This window comes from Aphis gossypii, chromosome X (assembly GCF_020184175.1).
Source record: "Aphis gossypii isolate Hap1 chromosome X, ASM2018417v2, whole genome shotgun sequence".
Lineage (NCBI taxonomy): Eukaryota > Metazoa > Arthropoda > Insecta > Hemiptera > Aphididae > Aphis > Aphis gossypii.
The window spans coordinates 54,466,310-54,487,234 of NC_065533.1; the positions used below are offsets into that span (position 1 = coordinate 54,466,310).

Here is a 20,925-nt window from a genome sequence, read left to right on the forward strand (position 1 = left end):
TTAAAATAACCTAGAACCCATATGATGAATGCATAATTAATAACATTTTATAATAAACCTATCAAATTCAAATAGTATTCGAATATATTGTATTCTAATACAAACATTAAATTTATTAAGAAACAATGAAATTCTAAATAATCATCAGTCATCACAACATTATTTATCTGTTCAGTACTTTGACTTCTGCATACCTATTTTATTGAGTGGAATGTGTGAAACTGTAGTGAATAGTAAATATTTAATATGAATGTAAATAGTCTGGGACCTGTTCGTTTCCGCTAGCTATCATTTTCTTCAAATAAAAAAAAAGTTCGATTATGGTTGTCACTCATTTTTTTTTTAAATAAGAACTATTCTATATTCCCTAGAATAGTCACCTTACGTAAGGAGGCAGCATGTATTTGACTTTGATAAATTAAATTTATTTCAATAAAATTACATTAATAAATTTATTAAATATTAAAAGTGCGTATAGTTTTAATAAAGTATATTGAATTGATAAATCAAAACTGATGATTCGATCATTTTCAAAAAAAAAGCACTACCAAAACCCACTTAACATCGGCGAAACTACCTTCCGCATATAGTTAACAACATGTGCCTACGACCTACATAAAATATTGATCTGTAATTATTATAAAATCTAGCATAGACACTATCATTCTGTGGGATCTACTCTATGATTTATAATTATGTCGTTATACACATAATATTTACACCTTAGTAGTATAACAATAAGCACGAGTACCTACTGAGTACATAATCTTTAATACATTTTTGAAATTACCTAAATGTACCTATGATTTAAAATTCTTTCATTACCTTTGTACTTTGAGTTACTAGTGTAAAATAAACTTGCGTTAGGTAAAACGTATACCACTAAACCTATAGGTATACAATAATATCTACCTATTCGTATTTCGTATAATCACAGTTATATGACATTGTAATGTGTGGTTATGTACTTATGTAAGTATAATTAATATAGTACAGTATGTTATACACATAACATTATGATAAATTATTATACTACGCATGAAAATAGCTTGAGTAAATAGTAAAAATAATTAATAAAAGAAATATTAATATATATATATATATATATATATATTTAATAAAATATATTCATTATTAATAAGGCACTAAGGCACAATTGAATACTACTTATAACTTAATCAATTAATAATACTTGTCTCACGATATAATAATAATAATAATGGATTATGTTTATGTAAATACACGCTGCAAATGTTATAATTATCTTGCTTATCACTTTTTTTTTTATATTATTTATCTTTTTGATATTTCGATATCATATTTACGTTGCGATTACATTTTTAATGTGTACTGTGCATACAATCTACATGTGACGAGTAAGCTATTTGTCTATACATTGTTTAAAAAATTCTACCATCGAACAAATCGTTAGTTGTTAAATATTTATGTATAGTCATGAGTCATAACTCATGTAAGACGTAAATGTATATTTTATAAAGTCTACAATAGTATAGACCAACGCAATGTTACAAAATCCAACGTTAAATACATAAAAATTTGCAAACCGAAAAATTGTATAATACATCACTATATCAGCTCTATTGCCAAATACCAATTACTATTTATATATAGGTAATGATTAATAGTTAGAACTGAAATAAGCAGTTTTCTGTTACTCATTAGTGTGTTAATTATAATATAGATACTATGTAAGTATATAACATTCTAAACTCAGTAATCTATAAATCGCAATCACGCAAAGGCAATAGTTTCTGCACTAGACATTATTTTATAATTAAAAGTGTAGGTACCTACTATAATAATGTATATACATTAACATATTGCTTAGAATGCTTAGATATTAATTTTTTATAAATAAATATGAAGACTTTCAGTTTGTGGCCTGAATAATCTTTTAAGTACCTACATTAAACGTTCGTTTCAATTTAATCTTATTTACAACAATATCTAAATCCTAATGAAACATTTTAAAATAAGTATATGACAAAGTGTTAATATCCTAAAACTATTTTTCATGTTATATAGGATGTCTAACTAATAACTAATTAGGCTAATTAAATAATTTATAATTTAATATAGATATAATTATATGATTAATTTTTGATAATATTTCTCCTAAGCGTGGAATGTGGATAAATCATTTCGATAAATTTAGATTACGAATTATTTTACGGAGAGCAGGAGCTGAAAAAATGTTTTGCTAAGTACAAATAACACGATGATTTTATTTTTCGGTCACTCAGTATACTCGTTAAGTATAAACTATAAAGTAAAATACAAATACGAAAATGTGAATGTTCAAAGTCAAAACATAACAATTAAACGCAACATTATTATATTTTAGTATATAAAGTAATGTACCTACCTGTAGTTATGTAGATATGTTGTATGTATTTAAAATATGAAATAAATTATAGTTTAAATTTTTAACAATAATTAACTGAAACGAAAATTATATGAAAGTTTAAGAGTAGGTATAACTGTAAATTACTTTGGTTCCAACGGCCTATAGATAGGTACCAATTTCAAATAATTGGTATAATAATAAAATTATTAATGATTTTCATACTAAAGTACCACAGATGTTTTTATGTAGGTTCATCTGTGAAAACTGAAAAGTACCATAAGGTATATAAACTATCGATTGATAACATTTTAAGATACAGATTGCCCTTAAAGCTCAGCTTATACGTCCTATTCACAGGCCTCGAAAACGTATACTTCCAAGATACCCGTGCCACCTCCTAAACAAATAACTCTTTACAGTAAGTACTTAAATTTGTGAGTTTTAATAAGATATTGGCGGGACAGTGCGACCTCGTTTCGTCATATCGTCGTGTGTCGAGTAGGTAGGTAGTAATTGAGCATTGAGTAAAAAAATTATTTAAATAATCATCAGTTTTAGGTGCGGCAGGTAACGCAGTACGACGACTGTTTACCGCGTAGACTTCAATATAATATACTACTTACTGAAGGTGTATAGTTTACAGTAAGTTGTGGGTACCCTTGAAACGACTATGCATCACGGCTAATATGAAGTAATGACTAATCGGGCCTTAGGGGGAGCAGTAATTGACGGTAGAGACAACTGTCGCGACTCTATTGGCCCTCGGTAGATCAGTTGGCTCTAGTCCCCTTTCGTTTTGCTAATCAATTCGTATCGTTATCAGTGTCTGTGATTTTCCTACGAAAATCGAAATTACCTATTCCTCAGTTGTCAATACTCATAGGTCACCTCGAAGAAAAATGAATAATTTATAATAACGCTGTTTAGCGTCCTTTCCGTAGTTCTGCCGTGAAAAAAAAATCGTATCGTGATTAAAATGCGATGATAGCAATGGGTGTGTACATAATAAATCGATGAGATGCTGAATTTATCATATGGCTTGTAACTGACTGGTAAACAATCAAAAGAACTCAAGAGACAGACCAATTAAATCATATCTATCGAGTAAGTCGCACACTTTTTGTTAAACTGTTGACAATTTTTATTAGGTTGGCGCATATAGGTAATAAAACATCATATCATTGCAATTCAATTGCTGTCCATTAAATATAGGCAGGTTGTAAGTACCTACTTACTGTTATCAACATTTGAGAATAATTTTTAGCTTAATAAAATATCGTTTTCACTATTTAAAATACTTACTCAGACCTTTAATACAAAATATAAGTACTGAAATTAATACTTCTATGTATAATATCATAGTATAATTTTAGTACAATTTTCAATTTAAAATAATTAATCAATACCTATTTTTTATGCTTAAACTTAAATAAGAAAAAATAGCCTAGCTTAGATTAGTTTGAAATTAACAACAAAAGACATATTTTTTTAAACATATTCGTCACTTATTTAAATGTATGTGTTTGTACTTCTTTGAAATCAGTATTAAAATAATAATGGAGATGTATGTTACAAGAAATACAATACACTTAAATACTCACCTTAAATTTAACTTTTTACATTTTATATAATGAATTATGAAGTAAATATTATTGAACTATATCAAAGTGAAATTTACCTATCTAGTATTATTCAATACAATTAGTTAAACGGAATATTACCAATGATTGATACCGAAATTAATGGCTTTGAAATTATAAAAATTATAATTTATTGTTTTTATTATTATTATTATTATTGATTAAATATTAAATTGAAGTTAATTTTACCAGTATAAAATATACCTACTTTTAAAATATTATTTAGTATTTTCTTTGATATAATAATTAATTAATAGTTTATTTTATATTTACTTTATACATTTTTTTTTGCTTTATTAAATGGGTATTTTTATTTTTATACCTACTAAAATCCAATCCCTACTGATAAGATTTGTGAATACCAATACCTATGATTTTAACTGTGGATAAGTGATTGATAAATTAAATATACGTATTTTTTTTTAGTATATAATATCATTACTTTTTGTGTTATACGTATTTAATAAAAAAATGTTACCTAATTAGATTTTTTATTAAGAGGTCAATAAGATAGCTCAATGTAAATACCTATGTATTTAATTTAGAGTGTAAATTCTCTGGTATTTAATGTAGATGGTGAAACACAAAGTTATTAATTTATCAATTGTATAAATATTATTCATACTAATATTGATCTAAAAGGTGGGCCAGCCTTAGTACTTATATATTCATATATAAGCTTTTTTACATTTACTTATTAATGTTTTGTTTTAAGGTTATAACCTTAGCATACAAAATTATGTTTCTAAAAATGCCTTTTGAGTTTTGATTGAATTCATGTCTATGTCTTATATACTCATAAATATTTGCATTATTAATAAAACAATTAGTAAATTATGCTTATTAAGTATTATTAAAGTAGTCACTTAGGCCTTAACTATCTTATTTCTTAGTGCATTTATATTTTAATATATTTCAATCATTGTATGAAAACAAATTAATTTGGAATAAAATATATAAATTATAAATTATCTATAACTTTAAGATTTAAATGTGCATCCAGAACAGCTATTTATAAATGAATATGTCAAGTTATTGCCAAATTATTATTGTTATTTTGTTCACATGTATGTGTATTTCATTTATGATTATTATATTGGTAGATTGCCAACATGTCAGAATATATTGTTGTACTTTACAAATCTGAGAATGTTAAACATAATTTTAAATATTATTTATTTTTTACAATACAGGTACATTTTAATTTTTAATTATTTATAGAAATTGTTTCAAATAGTATTTTATATGATTCAATATTATACAAAGATATGTAAGATGTAGTAAATTAATAATAATTAAATTGAGTACTTAAATGTTTAATATTTTAAAATTAATTACTTAATATATTAGTAAATAATAGTAATTAACTTATCTAAATAGAACTTTATTTTTGATTAGATCAAAGATTAAAAATTACTATAGTAATTGTATAGGAAGTTATTGTTTATTTTACTAAAACTAAGTTAGAAACTAAACTTATTATTATAGTTTTGTGTGTTAATCATATCTTACATGATTACCTATTTCAGTTTATATGAATATTTCAAATTGATTAACCTCTTTAAGTCACGTATGAATATTTTTATTTTTACACCGTTTTGAATATTAATTTTATAGAAGTTATAATATATGAATATTTATCAAACTGAGAATTTAACATTAATGTAAATGTTCTTTCAATCCTTGTTAAAGTTATTTCAATAGTTATACTAAAATTGTAATAATGTGTTATAAATATATACACAATTGTCAACAACTTTGATACATTTAATATAATTTATTTAAATATGTTTATATTTTAAGTATTTTAAGAATAATGTACTGTAAATGTATATTATTTATTTATTTAATAACAAAAAAAAAAAAAAAAGAAGCTTTTAACTTTAAAAATAGGTATTAAAATCAAAAGTATTTATTTTTTTAATGTAATTAATTATCAAAATTAGTGTTTCTAATTAATCTATTTAGTTTATATAAATAGTAATTAAACTATAACAATCAAAACATTAATTGGTATTTTACACAGACCAATTTTTCATTATTTAATTATTTAATATATATTTTAATTTATAAATATATATAATAATTATATATCTATATTCTATATGTATTATATGTATGTATGTATATCAATCTCAACATATTTCATTGATTATTTACTAAAACAAGTTTTAAAAGTAACTTACCAAAATTTTATTAAGCCCAATAATAATAATAATAATAAAATAATAAATATAAACAAATAAAAAAGCATTTTATATAAATATTAATTAAAAGAATAATTCTAAATAAATGTTTATCTATAATAAAGAGGAAAACAGAAATTCAGATAAAGAATGTATAATTTATTAGTGGTCAAAGGTCATTTGAGATAATATTAGTTTGGTTCATAATTATTTTATTATTTATTATACATTTTTAGTTTTGATAGTACATTCGTGTCACTAACACCTAGGCAACAGTAATGCTCGCTTATCAAATTTTATTTGAATAATTTGTGCCTTTTAATATTTTATTTTAAAAAAATAATTTTTATAAAACTTTTTTTATTTTTTAATAATGATGAAATTCAAGTTAAAAAGAAAAATATCCAATGTGTCAATAAACATGGCTTCAGTGTGGAAACGGCTTCAAAGAGTGAATAAAAGAGCAACAAAATTTCAATTTACACTATCATATCATCAAATAATATGTGAAACTACTTCTAAATGGTAAGCTATTTTTTTTGTATAGCAGATTTTAATATTTTATTACATACCTACATTTTTTAAGTTATACATTATTTATAAATTATTTATTAAGTTAAAGTATCAAGTATAACAAATCATGTTTAAGTAGTAGGTATAATACATTTAAATTAAAGTTAATTTATTTGTATTACACTTAACAGGTTGATTTAATAAATGTTATTATTCTATTATAAATTGAAGCTTTAAAATATTACCTTAGAGCTTATTAAAAAATGCTATTTTATTTAAAAAATACTAAAATATTATATAAATTTATTTTCTAAATCTTATTTAACAATGTTTTGAAATGTTTAATATGATTCTAAATTATTAATTTTTTACGATTTATAACATTATATACAGTGGAACCTCTATTACTCGAACCTCTATAAATCAAATTTTTGTTAACTTGTTGGAATACTTGACCCCTGCCTTACAATATATATTTTATATAAGTCGAATTTTTGATAACTTGAATTTTTTTTTCGTCCCCAATTGATTTGAGTTATCAAGGTTCCACTGTATTTTGAATTTATTTATTTTTATATTATTTTAGGACTCCAAACAAATTGGTTGTTGTGCTAAGTCGTAGAAGTCGTCGTTTTGTCAGTGAAGCATTACCATGGGAACCTACAATGAGAGACCCACTAAGAGGAGTAGTAATTTGGCCAGTTCCAGAAAATAAACAGCTGTCCGTAACATTATTCAAAGACCCTCGGAGTAATGAGCACGAAGACAAAGAATGGACTTTTGCTATTGAAGATGTAAGTAATAAAGAACAAGGTATTTTCAGCTATACTGTTATATTTAAAGCAAGATTTATTTAAATATTTTAAATATTTTTGATTTATGATACTTAATTGTTTTTCAACTTATAACTTATAGATTTAGTACAATAGTTGAGTATCAATAAACAATTATTTCATAAAAAATAATAACTATGTTTCATTAAGAAGTTTTTTTTTTCCATTTGACTGATATTAGAATTTAAAATCTAGTTCAATAGAATATTTTATTTGGGCTCTTGTAATTTATGCCATTTAGGAATGAGGTGGTTTTTATTCCAAAACAATTGCTTATCTCGAGTGATGTTACCCGTGGACTGGTTTGAATCTACAATAATGCATATTAAAATCATTTTAAGCTTGCTTGATTATTTCATCATTGAGTATTAAAAACTGTGCTTCTTATCAACTTTCAGATAATACAATTCATAATAAAATTTGTTTTGGTTTAACACGTTGACTACCAAGCCTAATTTTTAAAAACTGTCCTTTTGTACCATGAGGGTACTCGAGTTTTCTCACTAGGTCTATCGTTGTGTATCGTGAGGGCACCCGGGTTCTCTTGCTATATCTTGTGTTAATACCTAACATTTACGCCATCTACTTTATAAAATTGTACTAAATAGCGTTAAATCGTCATTAATATACTCTATCTATCTGTGGTATTTAAAAATTGCCATGGTACACTAAAGCGGGAACGATGAGAGAATCTGAGCACCCTCATGGTAGCCAACGTTAAATAAGCATAAAATGTAAACATTCTTATTATATTTACTTTTTATTAAAAAGGGAATATGTCTTAAGTTCTTAAAAAAATGAATTGAGATGGTTGTTCATTTGTTTACTAATAATACTTGTTTTAATCTGTTGTACAAATCAAACTGCCATACAATGTGTCAATGTAATTTGAAAATGATTATTACATTGATTATCATCACATTTTTTTCCAAATACTGTTTCAAATATGTATATAATATATTGACAATATTATTATTTTTTGCTTTTGTATTGTTTTTATCTTGTTCAAAAAATTACGTACAATAATACTTATAATGTATTTTTATTTTTAGGTGAGTAATTTAGGAAAACATCGACAAATAGCAGTTGCCATGCTAAATATGAGAAAATATGCTAGTGTAGATTCTACACAAAACCAAATAACATTGGTATTTAAACCTACTTCAAAAAAAATAACTTCTGCATCTCTTGAAATGACCATAACAAGTGTATTTTTGAGAGAAGGAAAAGCTACGTAAGTTATTTACAATAATAACAATATATTAGATTTAATGAAATTTTTAACTTCCTTTAATTTTGCTTCTGTTGTAACTAATCTCCTAAGAATTGTTATTGCCTCTTAAAATGTATTTATTATCTTACTTTGAGCTGACTTATCCAAAATTATTTAGATATGACTCCACCGCTATCTTTAAAATTACCATTGTTTTGGATACAAACATTTTTTTATATTGCTTTTTTATTATTTACACTAATTGTATTCTCCTAAAATATTTCCATAAGAGTAAACCTTATTATTGCAACCTACAAGTTATAAGATTATTGTTTTATTTGTGTAGCATCTAAAATTTATTTTTAATAATAATTTATTATTTATAATTAGAACCTGGAACTTAATGATTTTAAAATATTAAAAAAATTAATTAAAAAAAAAAAATCATAAAATAATATGAAAAAAACAATACTAAAATTGTTTATTTTGCTGTAAAAATTAATAAACATTGTTTTGATACAAATTAGTTAAAAATTAACAAAGTAAAACTATATATTATATACTCTAATAAATTTTTTTTATATAGGTATACATAATATTTATAAATAGGCACTTGAAAAAAAAATATTAGCATACACTTCTTAATGTAAAGTTTAAAAAATAATTTCATCTGTAATAAAAACAGCATTCTAATTTAAGGTGTTTTCAAACTAAAAATGAATGACAATTATCTGATAGAAGTGTTTTGTTAATTGAAAAACTTCTCTCTACCTCAATGTTTGTGAAGTGATGAATTTAAAATATGATCGATGTTAAAATAACATTGATGATGTTCATATCATTTGATAAACTAGATAGATTGTTTAGTGTATCTTCTAATATTTTTTAAACTATTTGTATTTTATTATAATCCATATTTTTTTCAAAAACTTTATGAAATTCATTTCAAATTTGACAACCAATATTATTGGGAGCCAGTTGAATATTAATTTTTTCTGCATTTTAGTTTTCATAGAATCAGCTAAACTAACTTTAGATGGTTTAAGTTAACCATCTAAAGTTATTTAATGAATTTGGTTAAGTCTTAAATTTGATTATATAATAATTTACATTAGTTTTAACTGTAACTTTGAATTAGATAGTAAATCTAATATGTTTTCAATTGCGTGCATTGTAGATACTTAGTTTTGTGTTTTTTTTTTAAGGGATGAAGATATGATGAGTATGGCTAGTCTTCTGAGTACAAATAATAGTGATATTGCCCCCCTTGAAGATTTTGACGAAGAAGATATTGAAGGTAATTTATTATTTAGTTATTTTTTGGTGTTTTTTGTATATATATATAAAGATATATTTATTTATGCTTTTTATTTTAATGTTTTTCTAGATTCTTCATTCAAACAAGATATGAACAATGTATCATTTATGACTAACAAAATTGAACTTTTAACAAATAGTTTAAGTGATCCGGAAATTATTGATAGTTCTGTTGGTAAGTTGTCTCTTTTGATGGTATTTTAAATTTTAATATACAAGTTAACTATTTTATTTTTTTCTCTTACTAGGAAATGATTCTTCACAGCAAGGAGATTTATCAGAGAATAACAAACATTTTAACTTATCAATCAACGATAATTCAAATTCTGAAAATAATTCTACATATAATAATCTTTCTTACACGTAAGAAAATTTTTTACATTATTTAGATCATAGGTTCCCAACTTTTTTTACTTAGGGCACCCGTAGTCATTTTCTAAAATCTGGAAGCACTTTATAGACTACTTTGGTTTTATTTAATAGTGCATAAGTATAAACAAAAGTAGTGAGACATAGGTATATATAGTATATACACATATTATATTTTATAAAACAAATTTTTATACTGAAAATTAACTATATATTTTTATTCTTTATTATTATTGCATAACTAATACTATAAATAACATAATAAAATAATTATTTCACAATTAATAAAGTTTCGGCACCCTGACTGATTTAGATACTTATTATTATTGTACTATAGGATAAGTGGAGTAGTAGACTAACATTTTGTGTGGTTAAACTAAACTTTAAATTCTAATGACTCAAAAACTATTTGTCTAAACTTCGATTTTTATGTATTGAAAAACTGTGTAAAAAATTCTGCTTCAGAATAAGAATTTAAAATTTATGTCATCGTTTAAAAAACTAAAAACTTTAAAAAAAATATTGTTTTATTTCTACTGTAATTATGTAAGAAAAATATTTTCAAAAACATAAATATATTTTGAAATGATGAGTGTTAATTGAAAAATTGTCATGTAAGGTACTCTATGTAATAAACTCTATAGCAGGTACTATAATTTCCTATAATAATTTTAAAACTACATACATTCTTAAAAATTGTATTGCATAAAAATTAATTTTTCTATATATTTTAAAGAAATAGTCCTGGTTCTGGAGAAGGCATGAAGAACACCCGAGCATCATTAAAACCATTAAACTTGAAAGATGTAAGTAAAATAATTTTTAAAATATTAATGTAATCAATTACATTATTTGTAAGTATTTGAACCACAGACTCGGTTTTGAAGTATGATATTATATTTTGTAATAATTATTTTTTTTCAGGTTCATACTGATAGTTCTTCTAAAGGTATTGAGACTACTACACCTGGTCAAGATCTACTTGAATGGTGCAAAGATATTACCAAAGGATATCCTGGAGTAAAAGTTACCAATCTTACAACTTCTTGGAGAAACGGCCTTGCTTTTTGTGCTATAATTCATTACTTCCGTCCTGATATTCTGTGAGATAACACAATAATAATTCATGAACATTAAAATGGTATAAGCTTAACAACGCCAACAGACTTTAAAAATTCTACATAATATTTTTTTTTTTTTTAAAAAGTGCGAATTAAATAATCAAAAAATATTTCTATCTGCTTTTAAAGTATGAACTTTAAAATCACTTTTAATTGTTACATTTGTCTCAATAAATTTTAATTTTTTTGATAGTATTGTTAAGCTACAGAACAAGCTTATTATTATTAAATGTATATTTACCTATTATAAAAATGTTTAGATGACCATGTATTTGTTATTATTTCAGTGAATTTGATGCACTAAAACCACACGATATTAGAGGAAACTGTAAAGCTGCTTTTGATGCTGGAGAACAGTTGGGTATATCCCGTGTTATTGAACCTTCTGATATGGGTGTTCTAACAATTCCTGATAAATTAGCTGTTATGACATATTTATATCAATTAAGAGCTCATTTTACTGGTAAAAACTAATAGTTGATTTTTAAACATAATTATGAATTAATTCTTATTTAAAATTTTTTAGGTCATGAGTTAGAAGTTCAGCAAATTGGTAAAACAGCAGATGAATCATCATATATGATTGGCCGATTCAATAATCCTGATAGAGATATATCTTTTAAGTTATTTGAAAAAGAGATTTTTAGGACAAATGATTCTAATGATAAAGAACAAAATTCACTTGAAAATAATATAAAGTAAGATTTTTGGAAAAAAAAAATTTTTTTTATTTGCAAATATACAAACAATTTATTATTATATACTTTTTAGTAAAAAAGATAATATTGTCGATGATCTGAATAATGGTTATTCCTCAATAACATCTACAAAAGATAATATAACAGATAAAATTTTAAATGGTTCAAAAAGTATTTTTGATAAAGTATTATCTCCATCTAAAGAAAAATTATCTTTTCCTAAGGTATGTTTAAACAATATTTTTTTAATTAAATCCATAATGTACTTGAAAATTTTAAACATTTAAACAGGTGAAATCGTCAAAAACATCTCAGATAACTAAGAGGCAACTTACTGATCCTTTAACTTCTGATGAAGACAAGTATGATAATATTAAATTATTCTTTAAAAATATAAGCAAACTAATTTTATATTTAACATTTCAGCTTATCTCTAAATTCTAGTGAAAGAAGTAAAAAATTAACAAGATCTCTATCAACTATTGAGGTATAAAGTTTTATTTAAAATAACAATATTTAAATTTTAATATGGTTACCTTTTATTTAGAGCTTAAAAAGTTCAAGTTCAGGTGACAGAACTAGTGAACCAAAGTCATTACAAGAAACCTATAAAAACCATGGTTCCTCTAAACAGGTATATTTATATACATTATTATATTAAATAACAATTTTTATATTTTTTCATCCTTTGTTTTTTAAATAACATTTATTTTAAAGGTCTAATAATGTTTTTTTTATTGATTTATTTTGCTATATGATTTCCCCTCAAAATAAATAGTACTTTAATAACACATTTTATTAAATATATAAATTTATTTATATAAAATTAAATGTTATTTGTTTACATATCATAAACATCTAGTTTCTTTTTTATTTAATTATTTAAGTTTGAATAACTAATTCAAAAACATTTTTAAAGTTTCTCTAATCACCATGATTATATTTGGTTATACATAGTTACATGTGGTTAATATTTATACAATAATAGTTGACTTGGTCATTAGTTGGCAAAATTAGATATAATAACTAATTTATACCCGATTTAAAATAAAATATTTTTATTAATATGAGTCATATTTTAAACAATTACATAAATGTAAATTTAGTTCAGATTGAGTGTTTAAAAATCATGAAAATATACATTGATGTGGCCTAATCCGTGAAATATGCAAAATAAGATTTTGTATTTGAATTACAAAAAACAAATTTTGGCCAAATCAATTTTCTTATGTGCTGTTGAAAAATAAACTTGCAAATGCATTAAATTTACAACCCTGTTAATTCTTCTTAAACATTTTAAAAATACAGCATTTTATCCAAAAGTAAGTTTCAGCACTCTTGTTCAGTGTTCAGGAGCTTAAATTAATAAAATTCCTTTCTTAATATTCACAATGTGTTACTTTTTTTTAAATAATATAGTTTATAGAATACTTAAAATTTAAAATGTATTAAGATGCCTATATTGATGATTAATTGAGTTAATTAATAATTAATTGTAGTTGTTATTAATATGATTGAGTTGCATGATTTTTTTTTTTTTTTGTATGTGTGTAGAAAATAACAACTAATCGTCATATTGAGCTTAGAGAAAGAGCTCGTCAGCTTGTAGAACAAGCTCGCCGAGAAGCTGCTAGACGATCTGTTCCTCAAATACCTAATCAGGTTGGTGTAAATAACATCATTTTTTTTATCCCTCACATATATTTGAATGCTTTAAAACTTTTTAGTTTTAAATAAATATAAAAGTATATAGTTTTATAAATTAAAATTGTATTAACTATCAATTATATAAGCTTTAAACTATTTAACATAGTATATCATTTATTTTTTGTCAGAATGAAGAAGAAAGGCAGCAGCAGCTAAGAGATCGCGCTAAAAAATTAATAGCTGAGGCTCGTAAAAATATTAACACTTCAAACTCATCATCTCCAATTACAAGTCTAAACAATGGAAGTGCTAGAAGTTCAGTATCTCCAGTTTCAGATAGATCTCAAACTAGTTTGTTTAACCTTGACAAGGTAAAATTTAATCATTATGATTTATAATTTCAACTATTAGGAATATTAACCATTATAATTTATAATTCTTTTTATATATTTTGAACAGTCATATGAGTCCAGTAAAAATAGCAGTACTTTAGCTTTAGACTCAAGTAGCCCTCAAAAACTACAATCTTTCACATCTTTATTGGATGCAAGTTCTGTATCAAAAGATGTAAGATATAAAAAGCAAATACTGTTATACACTGGTTTTATATTTAATGGTTTTTCTTGTTATATGCTAATAGAGCTTTAAAGATGAAATCAATTACATTCAAAATGAAATGGAATCTTTAGAACGTGAACAAAAACAAATTGACTGCCAAGCAGATGAACTGGAAGTAGAACTAAGAAGAGTTATGAATACAGGTAAAGAAACAAAACATATTTATGAACTTAAAAATTTGTTGGATGATTGACATGGTTTTTTATTCTTTACAGGAAATGATCGAGAACGGGAAGAATTTCTGATGACAGAATGGTTTACACTTGTTAATAAGAAAAATGCATTATTGCGTCGTCAAATGCAGCTAAACATTTTGTAAGTGGTCCAGGATAAAATCAATCTAAAGTGATTAACCTGTTTAATTTATCATAGGATTTTATGTCTTATAATATTATTTAAATACAAATCAATAATCATGACTATTATAAAAAAAATATTTGGATAGATGTTTGAGTCAAAAGCAGTCAATTTCTTTTAAAAATTAAGATACCCTATGATAGACAATAATTATAGTTAAAAAAGTTAACTAAAAATTTTAATTAAGCATATCAAATATGTGTTGCCATTAGTCTTGAATTAATTGTTTGTTCTATAATATTTTAACATAAAATTCAATCAAAATAATCAAATAAATTATTTATCTAAAAAATGTATTAAATAACTAATTCTTACTTACATTTCCGGATTGTGAATTGTTAAAGTATTTGCATTCTTAGTAAATTAAAATTGATACAAAAATCATTATTATTACTTAAGTATAAGTTATAAACATGACATTATAAAATTAATACTCGTCATTCAATATTTTTTCACTTTAAATATTAAAATTCAAAGGTATAAGGATTTGTCCCCTTTACAGTTTAAAATTAAGACCCTTCTGGCTAAATACATTAATCTAATTCCAACTGTTTTATCACTTTTTAGTAGAAAAATTATTAAGAATTCTGTTTAATTGGCTGCAATGTTCAAAAATTCTTGATGAGATTGATTTCTCTTATTCAATTTCAAAACTTCCTAATATGTTCATATCACCTAGAAAATTGAAACATAATTATGTGATGTAATAAGATTTTTTGAAATAAAATTATCATAACTTATTTTCCTTCTATAAATTATACCAGCATTTAAAAAAAAAAAGTGTATTTGTAATTTAAGTTATATCAATCAATATTTTAAATTTTTAACGTCATTGTGTAAATACAATGAATATTTTATATATTCTTAGATACTATTTATAATAATATTTATTATGACAACTGATATAGTATATCTTAAAAATTAAATTACAAAAATGGTGATCAAATTGATTTCCAATAGATAACAATTTTTTACATTATCTTACACTTAATTAGTGGTTTCTTTTAAAATTATAAATTATATAAATTAGATTGTTAATAGCTATGTTATTGAATTAATTTTAAACAAGTTTCCAAACAGTGAACTATATGATTACTTATTTTATAGAGAAAAAGAAGATGATTTAGAAAGAAGATACCAATTACTTATAGGAGAACTTCGAAGTATAATTGCAATTGATGGTATGATTTGACTAACGATTCAGTAAAAATGGTTATTTTAATGGTAATTTTTTTCTAGATTGGCAAAAGACAGAAGAGCAAAGACGTCGTGAAAATTTATTGTTAGCAGAACTAGTAAATATTGTCAATAAACGGGATGAGTTAGTACATCATTTAGATTCTCAAGAAAGAGCGTGAGTAATTTTTGTCTTTTTTAGAGATTAAATAATTAAAGTACATGAATAAAATATTATTAAAAAAAATGTCTTCTCATTTTCAGAATTGAAGAAGATGATAAAATTGTGAGGGATCTTAATAGATCTGGTCTGATTCATCAAAATAAAAACTGTGTTGTACAGTAATACATATTATATACGAATATTATTAGATATTTTAAACAGTGAAATCTTGTATCTTGTGGAAATTGTTATACTTTGCTATTTATATCTTTAAAATCTTTTAGTTTTTTTTTTATCTTTGATTTACCTATGTTAAGTATTTATTGTTTTTATTAAGTATACTGTATACTATTATCTTTATAATAACTTACATAACTTAATACTGTTAATTGATTTATTTTAACTGCACCGATTTCTATTTGATGTTTTAAAATAGTTTTTATGGTGTTCTTGTGACATTTAGAATATTTTTATTTATTAGCAAACATCTAATTTGAGTATATTTTTGTTAAAAAAAAAAACAAATATTGCTTGTTTAATATTTTTTAAACATTGAATATACTCATAATATGTTTATGCATGTTTTGACATCTTAATCATAAATGTGAATTATTCTACTTACATCAAATGATTTATTCGTATAATTTTTTGTTATTGTTTTCAATTAATTAATTTAGTTTAAGTTTATTAAAATTATCTAGTCAGTAGTCCTATTTGATTTGATTTAAATTATAGCCATTTAATGTCGATTAGTTTTAATATTTATTCAGTCAAATTTGATGAATGAGGTTTGCTCAATAATGTATTTTTGTTTTATACTTAATTACTAACAATCCATGATTTTCTGTAATACAACTTTTTTTTTTTTACCATTACTTATAAATATTATACTATGTTTGTTTTAATAACTGTGTATTATATAACATCTTTGTCTAAATATGGTTTCCTAAAATCATTAAAAACCTTATTTTGATCAAATTTATTTCAAAAAAAATTTCTATTTGTTAAAAGTGATGACAAATCACATATTAAAGTTATTTTATTTTAATTTAATAATATTGGGTAAAATGTACTCTTCACACTTTTTAATTGATCAAAAACATTCATTTGATTTTACTCAATGCATTTTATGTGTGTGTAATTTCTTCTTCCTAACTATGTGTCCTAACCTAACCTAACCCACTAACTATGTGTCTTAGTGGGTTGTGTTCAATATCATTTTAATCTAATATTGTTTTGAAGAAAATAAATTGAATATTGGATAAATTAATATATATTTAATTAGAAATTTTTTTCCTATTTTTATTCATTCCTTTTTAATTTGATTCAATTTTTTAGATTTTATATGGTTTATTATAACTATAATTTAGTCAATTAAGGTTTGTCAATATATAATAATATTTTTTTTCTTAAGATTTGCTATACTTATATTATTTATCAAGTTGATAATATAATAATGTAAAATACTAAAATGTAAAGTGTGATTATTAACAATTTATCACACATAAATATACTTTGTAATCAAAAGTATGTTTGCTAATCATAGCTTATATTTTTCTACTTAACATTTTTATAACTTTTGAAAAATAAAATTAAACATATTATAATTTCCTGATAACAAATATTTTTGAATTGCATTAAAGGTCTGTAATTAATAAAATAATAAAAATATATATATATAAATATAATATAATAAATTAGTACAGTATTAATATAAATAATAATATTATGCAAAAACATTATTGTATTAAGTATCATCATTTGTTAGATAAATTTAGCTAAGCATTTGGTTTTATTTTCTTACATAAAGACATTGTTTCATTAGGTACTTCCTTGGTTTTACAATATTGATATAGGTGTTATATCAAGAATTCAATAATATAGTTAATGTGTAATTCAATTTTTTTAGTTTTAATTTTCTAGAAAATGTACAACTAGTTTCAAATGATAATGATGTTTTTAGTTTTTCCAGAATCTTAATATTTGATTTAATTAAGTTTCCCTGAATTCAATTTTGAAACTAATACCTACCTACTATTCAAATTGTTGATACTTATTTTATCAGGTTTTTATTTTGCTCTTTCTATTTTTTAGGATAGGTACCTATTCTTAAAAATTTCCCTCAATTAAAACACACATTTTATGAATTATTTTTTCATATTACTTATATAGTTATCAAAACCAGATAATAGAATTTTGATAAAAGAATAATTAGGAGCGTTAACAATGTTAAAGTTTAACTGTCACCAGTTTAAATTTAAGACATCTAGCAAACGCATAAAAACTACCTACCTACAGTACTTTATAGTTTATTGTATTATTAATTTTATAGTCACTTAACATCAAATACTCTAATATTTTTATAACAAAACTGTTAAAAAAAAATCATCCACAGTAATTTTATATTTTTATCACCACAGTTAAAAGATTCATTATATAACAAGTTATGAAATTTATATTTACCATTCTCATTGATTTACTTTTTGAAACATATCTTTAAGGTACCTATATTAAAACCAATGGACAGCTTTTTTTAAAAATGCTTTTAATAATCATTTCAAATCAAATTCATTCAAATTAGGGTATTCCTGCAGGCATTGATTTAATGAAAATAATAATTAGACATTCAATATTGTGTTCATCTACCATTGATTTACGATTATACATTGTTCATTGTAGTAATAAACCTGTAAAATGTATAAGAATATAAATTGTTTTAAAAATGAAAATATAATATAAATGTATAGTTATTAATTAAATATTAATGGTGCATATAAATAAGTTTCTGATTAAAAAAAAAATAGATATTATCAGAACTATTAAAATAGTTTTCATTAAAAATTAAGGTACCTAACTAGTAACTACCATTTACTAATACATATATGTATTATATATATTATATTGTATACAATATATTTCAAGTACGAATAACTAATTGTACAATTTTACAAGATTTGTAAAACTTACTTTTGAACATCTTGAACAGGATGAGTCCTGTTTTAAGGAATTACCTATAAGTGAACAAGATTTCGGGAATACGCGATTGCTACAGGCGATCAAACGATAAAATTAATTTAACAAACGAAATTATTGATTCAAAAGCTAATCGTACAATTATTAAGACATAATTGCTACTTGTATATTTCTTTGTAAAATATTAATACGATGTAATTGTCTGTAATTGGCAATATTTTCAAAAATAAATCAATATTTATGCCGTAAGCATGTCCCGCAGGGGTTCAAGTCAATACACTTATAAGTTATAACTTAAGTACCTACTTAACACTTTAGCAAAATTCTATTGCAGCTAACGCGCGCAAGGGTTAGGTTAAGCTAGTTTAGGCCCAACGATGAAATGTAATATTAAGTTATAACATTCGTATTATGATTAATTTTAAATTCATAACTCATAATAAGGGATGATAAGTTATAAGTGAAATTTGCAAAATATGTAGAAAACAATAATTTTTCAACCATCCAAAAAAATAAATACATCAATGTGAATAAATTTGTTGCATTGAACATAATATTTTGAATCAACTAAATTTTATTTTTAATAGTCGCGAAAGAAAAAAAATATTATTATATTGAGCGTTATGCTCAGATAATTTATTATAAAAACACCAGTTTCTAGATGAGTATATTTTATATTTTGTTCTATTAAATATTTCAATTAAATACTATTCGGTAATAATCGAATAATACGATAAGTTAGTAAATAATAATAAGTACACGTAGGTACACGTTTTACATTCTATGTTTAAACGCTGTATTATGTAAACTACAGGTTATTGAAGACATGAAATAATATCATATGCAATTCCTATAACTTCTCATCCCTATGCTGGCTATAATCATAATTAAATTCGAGAATAAATAGCAAATAATTGAACAAAAATTATTATTTATACAAATAGGTAAAATATACAACAATACACCAACACCGGCAACACCGCTGCGAATAACCACTTAAATAAACGTATAGGTATACGTTTTTTCCGTCATTGCAGAAAATTCTAAATTATACAATATAGTGTGATTTAAGTAGTTAACTACATAACCGCAAACCACGCATCATTTAAATCAAAGTTCGGAAATTAAATTGTATGGCAGTCCAGATAGTTAAAAAAAAAAAAAAAATTTCGAGGGCCACAAAAAACATTAAGTACCTTGTACCTACCTATTAGTGAATAATTATTAATGTATTTATTTTTGTGTTAAAAGTACAGTATGAGTAAATTATTTAATATAATATAATTTATAATAATAATAAATTATTAATAATACAATGTTATACTCAAAGGTTTAATGAGAGAAATTACATTTCTTGTTAAAAACTATTTTTTTTTTTAAATTTGGCACCTTTAAGGTACTTTTAGACTGTGAATTTTAGTCTTGAAGAACAACTACCTAATGCGCAGAGTGTCTTCGAGGTAGAGATCAGTTAATATAGAACGTTATTTATCTTTTAAAATCTCTATATACATCGTAAAAATTAATTAAATATCTATTATATGTTGAAATACTATATTCGTGCAGTTGATGGCTGCGATGACGATATTTTTATAGTGATCTCGCCTTCAAACGAATGGAAATTTCCGTCTCTTAACATCTCAGCAAAAATTGTTAATTACTATTATTTATTTATTTATTTATTTTTATTTATCGTTATTTTAATACATTTCATTATTTAGAAAAACCGTAGC

The 20,925-nt window shown here is 23.5% G+C and overlaps 1 protein-coding gene across 4 annotated transcripts; it reads left to right on the plus strand.

Moving 5' to 3' along the window:
• Positions 1–2,932: 2,932 nt before the first annotated feature.
• Positions 2,933–17,495, plus strand: LOC114127862 (EH domain-binding protein 1). Of its 4 annotated transcripts, none has more exons than XM_027992202.2 (23): positions 2,934–3,472; positions 6,583–6,719; positions 7,294–7,501; positions 8,593–8,774; positions 9,959–10,050; positions 10,141–10,245; positions 10,319–10,433; positions 11,176–11,245; positions 11,364–11,542; positions 11,848–12,023; positions 12,087–12,258; positions 12,332–12,482; positions 12,550–12,620; positions 12,685–12,745; positions 12,806–12,892; positions 13,813–13,920; positions 14,094–14,276; positions 14,365–14,472; positions 14,546–14,666; positions 14,739–14,838; positions 15,988–16,061; positions 16,120–16,234; positions 16,321–17,495. In XM_027992202.2, the coding sequence occupies exons 2-23, from the start codon at positions 6,616–6,618 to the stop codon at positions 16,400–16,402; spliced, it is 2,664 nt and encodes an 887-aa protein (XP_027848003.2). In that variant the 5' UTR covers positions 2,934–3,472; positions 6,583–6,615; the 3' UTR covers positions 16,403–17,495. The 4 variants fall into 4 exon arrangements, with proteins under 4 accessions (XP_027848004.2, XP_027848003.2, XP_050062498.1 ...); XM_050206541.1 differs by lacking the exon at positions 2,934–3,472 and adding an exon at positions 3,476–3,587; XM_027992203.2 differs by lacking the exon at positions 13,813–13,920 and having other exon boundaries at positions 2,933–3,472.
• Positions 17,496–20,925: the final 3,430 nt, after the last annotated feature.

Excerpts from the sequence above, each read along its gene's own strand:
- LOC114127862 (XM_027992201.2), top strand. The coding sequence starts at position 6,568 with ATGATGAAATTCAAGTTAAAAAGAAAAATATCCAATGTGTCAATAAAC. Across the intron at positions 12,483-12,549 it reads AAAAATTATCTTTTCCTAAG|GTGAAATCGTCAAAAACATC; the intron begins GTATGTTTAAAC and ends ACATTTAAACAG. Across the intron at positions 14,473-14,545 it reads CAAGTTCTGTATCAAAAGAT|AGCTTTAAAGATGAAATCAA; the intron begins GTAAGATATAAA and ends ATATGCTAATAG.